This window comes from Manacus candei, unplaced genomic scaffold (genome assembly GCF_025592945.1).
Source record: "Manacus candei isolate 608988 ecotype Guabito, Panama unplaced genomic scaffold, ASM2559294v1 h1tg000017l, whole genome shotgun sequence".
Lineage (NCBI taxonomy): Eukaryota > Metazoa > Chordata > Aves > Passeriformes > Pipridae > Manacus > Manacus candei.
This window is the reverse complement of record NW_026138065.1, coordinates 6,526,568-6,536,708: the sequence shown is the minus strand read 5'-3', so window position 1 is coordinate 6,536,708 and position 10,141 is coordinate 6,526,568. Positions and strand designations below refer to the sequence as shown.

At 46.3% G+C, this 10,141-nt stretch overlaps 1 protein-coding gene across 5 annotated transcripts; it reads right to left on the bottom strand.

Moving 5' to 3' along the window:
• Positions 1–330: 330 nt before the first annotated feature.
• ZBTB18 (zinc finger and BTB domain containing 18) lies at positions 331–7,554 on the bottom strand. Of its 5 annotated transcripts, none has more exons than XM_051783337.1 (3): positions 7,455–7,553; positions 6,070–6,153; positions 331–3,981 (listed from the first exon to the last, which is right to left on the bottom strand). In XM_051783337.1, exons 2-3 carry the CDS (start codon positions 6,080–6,082, stop codon positions 2,399–2,401), a joined length of 1,596 nt encoding a protein of 531 aa, XP_051639297.1. In that variant the 5' UTR covers positions 6,083–6,153; positions 7,455–7,553; the 3' UTR covers positions 331–2,398. The 5 variants fall into 5 exon arrangements, with proteins under 5 accessions (XP_051639297.1, XP_051639299.1, XP_051639300.1 ...); XM_051783339.1 differs by lacking the exon at positions 7,455–7,553 and adding an exon at positions 6,657–7,252; XM_051783340.1 differs by lacking the exon at positions 6,070–6,153 and having other exon boundaries at positions 7,455–7,554.
• Positions 7,555–10,141: the final 2,587 nt, after the last annotated feature.

The window sequence follows — 10,141 nt, the reverse complement described above, 5'->3', positions numbered from 1 at the left end:
GATGTTTGCATGGTAGCAAAATTTCTGGAATGGAATAGATTGCTTCTGCAAAAGTCTTTGGGGAAGAAAAAAAAAATATTATAAAAAAATACCTCTACAGAATGATCGAGAGCTACACACAGAGAAATGCTTTCAAAACACAAGCATTTAATTTTTTTAAATGTTAAGTGAGATGTAAATATGTACGTTAGCAACAAAGTGCTCAAAAGCATACTGAAAACATATTCCATACACAGTTAGCAATAGAAGTCTGTACAAAAGTAATAAAGTTACACATTATAAAAAATACTCCATAACTATAATTTAAAAGAGGGAAAAAAGACAAGGGAATTGATTTCTCAGTTCATATAATTTATTGCAGTTAGCACACAGTTTAAAAATTCACCAACACACCAATAGTACAAAACTAAACAGCATTATAAGTTATTCCCTCCTCAGGAAAATAAAACATACTATGATTGTCAAAGCTAGATGTCAGTCTAAGTTTTAGAACAAAAGAAGAATGTGAAACTAAGGAAAGGAAAAAAGCAATCACTCACGAGGACCACAAAAAAATCCAAGAGAAAGTCCATTTTCCTCAGACACTGATTGTCTTCTCTAACTTAAGAAAAGAATGTAGTTTTAAAACCTAGAAACTATTCAAGTAACTAAAGATAACGCTCCAAGGCCATTTTCACAGCTTTTTTTTTGTTTTAAATGCCATTACAGCCAAATTAACACACATTTGACCAAATATTTCCAAAACAGTCCAGCAATACACAATGGAGTTTTCCATTCAGTATCTTAAGCACAAAAATAGGCTATGTTTACAGTAGTTAAGGCGATCAAATTTTAAACAAAAGCAGAGAGAAAAAAAAAAAGAAAAAAAAAAAGGAAAAAACAGCAAACGTTTTCCATGCTACTCCCATAGACCTTATTTGTAAGTGCAAGACAGGAAAACAAACACTGTGCAAAATGCTTTTGACCTGCGTGTTGGTCATTAAAACCACACGTCAGGCTGCAGTCTCTGCTGCTTGGATACGCATAGTCCTTCCCCGGCCCCCCCGGCCCCCCCTGTCACTCAGGCCTGCCCAGGCCTTTCAGCCTGGGGCTTTTTTTGCCTTTTTTTTTTTTTTTTTCAGTCCACAGCCTCTTTTCAACGCGGGGGAAAAAAAAAAAAAAAAAAGAAGGACCTATTGTGGTGGAGTGGTGCAGCAGGAATCCTACAAATGCTCATCTGGGGAAATGGACGCACCTCAGTTGGAGCTGGCGTGGGGTCTGTGCAATTAGAAGGGGTCTGGGGTTAGTAAATGCACACCGCACATGCAAATCTCGAAGCCTGGTTGTAAACATTCAATTTTTTTTTCCTTGTGAACATAGCTAAATCGGCGACTCGTAGCTTAAGTTCTTCTCAACTTAAAGACAGTGGGAAAATAAATTTAAATTAGATAAAATAAAAACAGTGCATTTCTCTTCTTCGTAACACTGGCATTTTCAACGGTGTCGGGTTTTTTCCTAAGGAAATTAAATAATTTTCAACTCACTCGTTAAAGTTATACAATGCAAACAAAGACAAAAATATACTGAAAATCATGCATTTCTGTAGCGTTAATATTTACTTTTCAAGACTCAACTAAGAGCATCAACACAACCTGCCAAGTTCTTTGATACCTCCCCCCGGCCCATGTAATCAATTACAGTATACAATAACAGTAATTCACATTTTTTAAACACACAGTTCATCACTGCTGAAGCTGCAATATCCTTTTTCATCCCAAGCAAACCTTCACGTAAGACAGAGTCCCAGTGATCCCAGTGTACTCTCAGGGTTTTTGTTTTATGTTTTTTGTGTTGGTTTTTTTTGTGTTTTTTTTTTTTTCCAGTGGGAACTGTCAGAAATCCAGAAGTTGCCATAATAAGTTTTAAGTCAACCGCTTGTTTAAAAATAGATAATCCAGCATTTCAGAAATTTTCCATTTGGGTCTAAAAGCATTCAGGTTTCCAACAGCTAGAAAGGACTCATGCAATTATAGAAATGTAAAGGAACTGACAAAATTGAGAGAGGATTTCTACATTCAGATTTTAAGAGGGAAAAAGATCAAGAGCTTAAAAGAACGCAGTGTTTTAGGGAGAATAAAGCCACATCCAAATTTTTTGAATTGGAGATTCCTTAGAAGTAAAGTATCCGCTGGCTTCTATTCCGAAAAGGGGGAAAAATACGCTTCGCAGTTAGTTACTTTGTCGGATTACCTCTACAGTTCATTTTTATCGGAGTGCTAAATTAGTGAAATATTCATGCTGCCTTAAAGTGCAAAAACAAGCTAATAGCCAAACTTTCAGTTCAAGGAAACAAGATTGCTTTTAGACTGTACCACAACTATATAGATTTATATATATATTATTTATATATATAAAAATTTTATTTCCAAAGTTCTTGTGAGCTATCTTCTAAGGTCCAGTCTCTGACAGTAGGTAAGCTCAGTGCTTCACTTTTGACAGACAATGAGTTCACCAACTCACAGTGAAACTTCCGAATGTGTCTGTAAAGGTCTCCAGACTGTGTGAACCTGCGTTCACACCACTTACAAGCATGAGGCTTCTCCCGCGTGTGAACCACTGCGTGGCGGCTCAGGTTGTGGGAGTACTGGAAGCTCTTTCCACACTGGGTGCAAGTGTAGGGCTTTTCACCTGAATGAGTCCTCTCATGACGTTTCAAGGTGTACATGCAAGAAAAAGTCTTACCACACAACGAGCAGGTTGGGACATTGACATCGGTAGCAGGCTTGCTGCGGATCCCGTCCTGCTCTCGAAAGTGCGTGCTTAAATGAATTTGCAGGATGTGGGGGCTAGGAAAGACCTTGTTGCAGAGAGGACACATGAAAATTTGGCCAGCGGGGCTAAGTATGTTTGACACATAAGGGAGCAAGCTGCTGTCCATGTTTCCTTCCACCTGGACTCTCTCATTCTCTGGAGTTATCATTTCATCATCGCTTGCCTTGTCCTCTCTATCTAGCTCCCTCAAGACCGAATCTTCCCTCATTGGAGCCAGGTGGGCCGGCTCGTACTGTACCCTGTTATTAGTGCTCACACTTTCTTTCACAGTGCTATGTTCCATATCATAGTCATTAGTGCCAACATCACTCTCATCACAGGAAGCCTCTTTCTCCACCTTCACCTGAACCAGGCTGCTTCTAAGCATGTCCTGTGAAGAGAAATAAGAACTGTTCAAATTTTCAACTCCTGAAAGGCTGGACTTGACAGACAGGTCCAGCACGCAGTCAACATCTGCTGAATCCCTCACGGAGGTGACAGACCTCTGGGACAAAGACTCTGTTGAGCTGCAGGGGCTGGCTACTGTTTTTCCAGCTGCTGCTGTGTGCGTCTCTGCCTCTCCGCCAGTCTGGGGAATGCCTGCTGAGTCTGAGGGCAATCTCATCCACATGTTCCCAGGCTCAGCCGCCAAGTCCCTTTTGCTAGGCAGGATGTTCAATTTTTCATCTTCTCCGTCGTCTTCATCGCTGGGCAAGTCTCCTGGCATGTGGCTGCTGCCGTCGGAGAGGCTCTCCACTTTGTCTGAACAACTTGAGGCATCTTCCTCCTTTTTTGTACTGTCTGCCTCCGTGGTTGCTTTCTCTTTCAGCTTCTTTTTGCAGACTTTGACAATGTCATACATGTGGAGATAACTGGCAGCTGCTAGCACGTCTTCAATGGGCAAGTCTTTGAACTGGAGCTTTCCTTCGTACATGAATTCAAGCAGGAGAGCGAAAGCTGGGGCTGTAACAATGTCGCTGTTCAGATGAACAATGTCCCTTTTGTCCAGCTGGTCCTTGTAAAAGAGGTGGAAATACATGCTGCATGAAGCCAGAACAGCTCTGTGCGCTCGGAACTGGGCATCTCCTACCAGAACAGTGCAATCACAAAGAAAACCCTGATGTCTCTGCTCACTCAGACACTGCAGCAAATGTCTACTGTGGTCAGGAAACTCCATACTGTCTTCATAACCTATAAGCAACAAGATTTTTAAAAATTAAATGTAGGTTGGAATCACAGAACTTACGAATCCAAGTAATTCCACTCTAAAATCCCGTATTTATATTGCCGAAATTCTGGTACTGACACCACACGAAGATTACTTAACACGCATGTACAATGGCAACTCTTTCCCCGACTTACCACCACAGCTATGATTTCCCTTCTGTGGTAAATAAGCCAGTCTATTAAGCGCAAAGGTACATCTGTAATTTTTTCAAAGTATCACTGCTGTTCATCAAATCTGTTCAACAGTTTTGTGGGGTTTTTTTTAGGGAACTTCTTCCAGATTGCATCCCTAGGAGGGCAGACCCAAAAAAAATTTTTTTTTTAACACTAAGTTTGAGAGATCACAGAAGCGGAAGAAAAAAAAAAATCAGATAATCTACCTTCTTTTTAAGTCAAACTGTAGTAAGAGAAGAGGTTCATACATGAAGAAATGCTAATATACCCAAATCTGATGATCTAACACTCAAAAGCTAGAAAAATTATTTACATGTGTCAACTTATATCAACAGCAAAAATAAAAGTTTTTAGAAATTTAGTTTGCATGGTTTTCTTCTTGTAGTAAGTACAGGTTTTTTTAAGGTTTTAGACCTTTTCCATACTGTACAATATAACATGAACATTTTTGCCAACATGCAGAATACACAAAAGAAAGCTAACAACCAAAACGCCAACGAACACCACTTTCCCTGTGCAGAAGGACAGAAATTTCCCTCCCCTCCCACACCAGGCAGTTCGCAGTACCAAGCTCAAAGAAAAAAAAAAAAGTCATTCAACGTGAGCGTGTGTGCATGTGCACAGGTCTAAAATCAGTATCCCAAGTACTATTCTTACCCAAGTGTCTTTCTATTTGCCTTCCTTGATGATAAAGAAAAATTAAACTTAAAAAAGAAGTAGAGAAGTCAAAATTCAAAAGAAAAGTAAAATCTCTTAAAAACCTGTCTTAATCTATTCTTCTGTGATTGATAGCAATGGTCTCCCAAATCATCTAAGCAGATCGTGACTCTTAGGCTGGCAGATATTACTGAAAAACCCCCATCCCTCACAAACCAAGATGTACTAAAACTTACAACACAACCCCTACTATATTCTGTAAAATACCATTGCTAGAGTAAAGCACGAAGATTTACAATACAATCACTTTAAGTGCCCCACAGCCAACATCAATCCTAATCCTTAAGAGGGCTAAAAATAAAGATTGGAGGGCAGCTCACAAGGTAGCTGTGATCAAATTAGGAGGCTGAAAGGACAGAGAGGGACGAAGAAGGAAGCTTATAAACATCTGATCCAGCTGACTGTGGCCATATGGCAGCTGCTGCCCAGATAAAGAGATTAAGAATAGAGGAGTGCGATTACAGCTGTCTGGCCAATTCAGGCAGCTCAAATCTACAAGTTCTAAATTAGTCGCAAATACAAAAACTCCTTCAAATAATTATTGTTACGCTAAATAAAAGATTTCAAATGCTACATGCAAGAAAGAAAAGAGGAAACCAGTCAAGCCATTCTCCCGGGTACAAAAGTTTTTAAACACATAACTGATTTCTATCTTTCAGAAGCACTACAGCTGTATGCTACTATGTTTCTGAGCTGCTGGATATTTAACCGTGAAGTTTAATGAAAGACTTGCCCAGAAACAGATTTTAGCCAGAACGGTCCTTTTGTAAAAAAGCACACTTTTGTATATTTCACTAAAACCCCCGCAAAGTCATCTAAAAGATGCAAGACAAGAACATAAAGCAGAACTCTCTTTAGTCTTGCCACTAAATCCACTGCAGTTTTGGTCTCAGAAATGAAGAATGAACTTGCTCTCTCCTTCTTCCAAACCAAGACATTCTCACAATATGTATTAAAGTTAATGCTAACAATGTGCCCAAGAACTGATACTATGCAACTGCAGCCCAAGCCTTTTGACTAAGTCCACTTATCTATTTAACACTCAATTTCATATATTACCTCTAAACTTGGTTAGAAAAGTAATGTGATTTTTTTTCTGAAATTCAATAAACAACACACCAAAACAGAAATATGCTGTATCTAATCTATTGCTACTCCTACCTTTAGTACACATAAACCTGATTAAGTCCTTTCCTCTGAGTCTTGCTGGCTCCAGGTCTGTTAGATCGGTGGAAAAAAAGCAGACTAGGAGAGACAGATGCAAAGTGGAGATGATGTTAGAGAGGAATGAGATACCTTCTCCACACACAGATCTGCACACACTAACTCCCTGTCTGTGTGTTAGAATAAAAGGCTGAGGGATGGCAGGCTGTCAGCTGCTCTGACATCATGTTCAGATGGAAATGCTACCTCCAGCTGTGCTCCTTTTAATGCCATATGCTACTCCTCTACACTCCTGCCACCAGCTTTTTCTTAGGAGAACTTTTCTCTTCTGTTAGTATAAACAAAATACTTCAAAGTCTCTTTTTTTCAAACTTTCTAACAGGGAGGAAAAAAAAAAAAGAAAATCCTAAACATATGGGGCTCTGCTGTATGTGCAGCATAGCAACACTTCTGCCTTAAGTTGGAGGACCGCTTTATGTGCTGACAGCGTACCCCAGCCACGGGGTTACCCCAGAAATCCACACCGGCTCGGTTTTACTGAGTCCTGGGGTTACAAGCAGAAATTAACCGGACCCATTTATCACCTCACGGCTCCCCGCTTCGCAGCCGGTCCTTGCAGTTCCAGCGTTTAAGACAGCGCAAGTGACACCGAGCACCAACTCGGGCTCCTTCGGAGCCGCGGAGCAGCTCCCCCGGCCGGGGCTCTACTGCGAGCGCTCGGCTCGGCTCCCGCACCGCTCTCGCCCCGCGGGGGCCGGGGCTGGCCATCTCTGTGACCGCAGCGGCCCCGGGACGCGGGTCCCCGGCCCCGCAGCCTGCGAGTGGCCACCCCGCCCGAGCGGGAGCCCCGAGCCCCGCCGGCCCCCCCTGTGACACTCACGCGTGTCCCAAGGGGGGCGGGCCAGCTGCCCGCTGCCGGGCAGGGACAGCCCGGCGCCCCCCGGGACGGGACGGGCGGGGAGGCGGCGGCGCGCACCAAGTTCCCCGCGGGCCTAGACCCCTCTTCCCCGCCGGGCGGCGGCAACTTTTGGCCGGGGCTGTGTGTGTTCCCCCCCCCGGCCCCGACACCCCCGTCCGGGGACCCGGTCCCGCAGGCAGCGCCGCCCCCGCCTGGGGCCGGGCCGTGGCCGAGCGCGCCGGCAGCCGCCCCGCGGGGAAGGAAGCAGCTGCCCGGCGCGCAGGAAAAGCCGCCCCCGGGTCACGGCGGCAACAAAAGAAAAGTAACCGGGAGCGGCGCCTGGGCGGCCAGTCCCGCCGCCCGGGGAGCGCTGCCCCCGCCCCTCCGCCCACCCCCCGCCGGACCCGCCGCCAACTCCGCCCGCCCCGCGGGGCCGCAGCGGCCCCGGCCCCGGGTGTGTGGGGATGAGGGCAGCGGGACTCACACTGCGCGGCGGCCCGAAGTCCCCGCGCTCCCGCCGCCGCCCGCCGGCTCCTCTTCGCTCACTTGCCGCTCCGGGATCGCGCCTCGCCCCCCGCCCGCCCCCCGCGCCCGCTGGCCGCCGCCCCCCCCGGGCTCCCCCCTGCCGGCGGCTGAGGAGCGAGCGGGGCAGCCGGCGGAGCGAAGCGGGCCCCGGGCTCAGCGGCTCCCCATGGCACCGGCGGGGCGCGGGGGCGGGCGGGGGTCGGGGGCGGGCGGGGGCGCGGGGCGCACGCACGGCGGCGGCGGCGGCGGCACAGCCGGGCCCGGCTGCGGCAGACAGATGTTCGCCCCCTCCCTCCCGCTCCCCACTTCGGACTCCGCTCTGACTGACAGCGCGGCCCGCCCGCGCCGCCGCCGCCGCCAACCGCCGCCAGCGGCCGCCGCTGACTGACGGGCCGCCGCGGCCGCTCATTGGAGCAGGGCGGCCCGGGAAGGCCGGCGGCACCGCCAATCGCGGCGTGCGGAGGGGCAGAGGGGGCGTGACCCGGCGGGGAGCCGAGGCGGAAGGGGGCGGGGCCGAGTAGAGCCCGGGGGCGGGGCGAGCGCTGGGGCGGGTCCTGGGGGCGGGGCTGTGTCGCGGGGGGGTGTCGCGGTGCATGGCGGGACGGTGCGGGCGAGGCAGGTGCGGCGCAGAGCGGGAGGCATCGGGAACGGGAACGGGACTGGGAATGGCCCGCCGGAAGGCCGGGCCAGGCCGGGCCGCCTCCGGTGTGCTCCTGTGTCCGCCCGTCTGGGCACTACTGCGCTGCCTCGGGGCCGGTCGGGATGGAGAGTGTGGTATAAAGTACTGAGACCATGCAGTCGTTGGGAGCCAAGAGCATCACTAGTGTATTGTGTATGTATGTATGTATGTCTGTTGTATATGTGTACGTGTGTACTGTGTGTGTATATAACTATATCGTGTATGTATATGTTGTGCGTGTGTGTATATGTATAGTGTATATTGCAGTATTATCTCCAGTCCCAAGAGATGTCACCTACTCCTGCCAGGAACACAACACAGTTGACTAGCATAAGGAAACTTTTTGCCGAAATTCACTGAGTGATCCGTATCTAAGACAAACACAAATTGCTGGTGCCTGTTAGCCTTGCAGAAGTTGACTGTAGGAACATCTGGATTAACGCAAGTCACAAAGATGGTGATGGATGCTGCTGCTGCAAGACATACAAAAATAGAGTTGCTTTGCCCTACCACATGTATGACTGGATAATTAGAAATGTGCACTAGTGGGTAATTAGGTGGTTCATGTCATTCCCTTGTATAAAACCCCTAAAGAAAAATCTCTGGGGTGTGCCCAGTTTGGCTTGGGCACCTTATGGACACGAATAAATATTTACTTTTATAGTTTCTGTGGCTTGTGTCCCAGCCTCTCTTGGTTGGCATGAACCAGCTGTGAATTCATAACAATGGTGTGATGGGAACATGCTTCTCTCTCTTTTAATGAGCTGCTGTGCCCTGGACTACAGCTTCCACCTCAAGCTCTGAGTTACTGCGGGCAATCTTTGCGCTTCCCACCAGGGCAGGGCATGTTACAAGGAGCTGCATCAGCAAGTTGGTGTTGTTTGGGGGGGTGTATGTGCCCAGGTCTGTGCATTCCTGGGCAGTGCTGGGAAGGATGGTGCCTGAGGGGAAGCTGAGCTCTCCAGACCTCATCATGGTTCACAGGCAGATTGAGGTCAACGGCTTTGGAGAATACTGTGGCTTAATGGTGTGTTAGGACAGGGCAGTGGAGGCCAGGTTTGAAGAGCTAAGGTCTTCCTTAGCAAAAGACTAATCCGAGGAGATGGGTATTTCCCCATCTCCCCTTTGGATTCAGGTAAAGGGATAATACAGGGCAGTATTTTAAAGAGAACAAGGCTCACCAACAGAACCTCAGAGTCTGAAGAGAAAGAACTTGGTTATGTATTAATAACCAAAATTGATTGCGTAGATATAAAAGCTGAAGACACGTACTTCGTCTCTTCAGTAATATGAAACTATTCTAAAGAAACATACTGAATTCTAGCTGTGCCTAGTTTATTTGACAGCACTGCTATGTATATCACACAGCAGCTAGCATCTAGGTGTCCATATGCTTCAAGCATTACATACGTGCATATATGAAAATATAAAATATAGAGATATACAAAAGAAAAGACTTCTCACTATCCTTCAGTGAACTGATTGCTCATGCAGACCTGGTTTGGGATTTTTTAATTATTAACTTTCAGCCTCTCTTAGATACTGATACAATTCCATCTTCAAGGGTTTGGCTTTTTTTTCTCCATTGGCATCGTATTCCATATGCCATTATACCTGGAACTCAACAGGGTTTTGTCCTTGTCTTCAGGATACACCAGCTAATATGCTGACTCTTCCTGATTGTTTCCTTAGTGCTAATAATCACTTCATCTGAGAAAAATCAGTACTCTATTCCCTGCTGCCTGTCATTTTTTGAACATCTTCCCTATAAGTACTAAATTACATTTTCTTTCAGTTGCAAAAATAAATGTTTAAAGTATTTTAATGGAAATACTGTTGAAAATATTTCTAAAGTCTGGTCTGTTTGGTTTTTTTTTAATCTAAAATGTACAAATAACTTATGCAGTTACATATATTCAGACTGTCAGTGAATGTGCCTGAAATGATAACATTAACTCTGTTGTCCT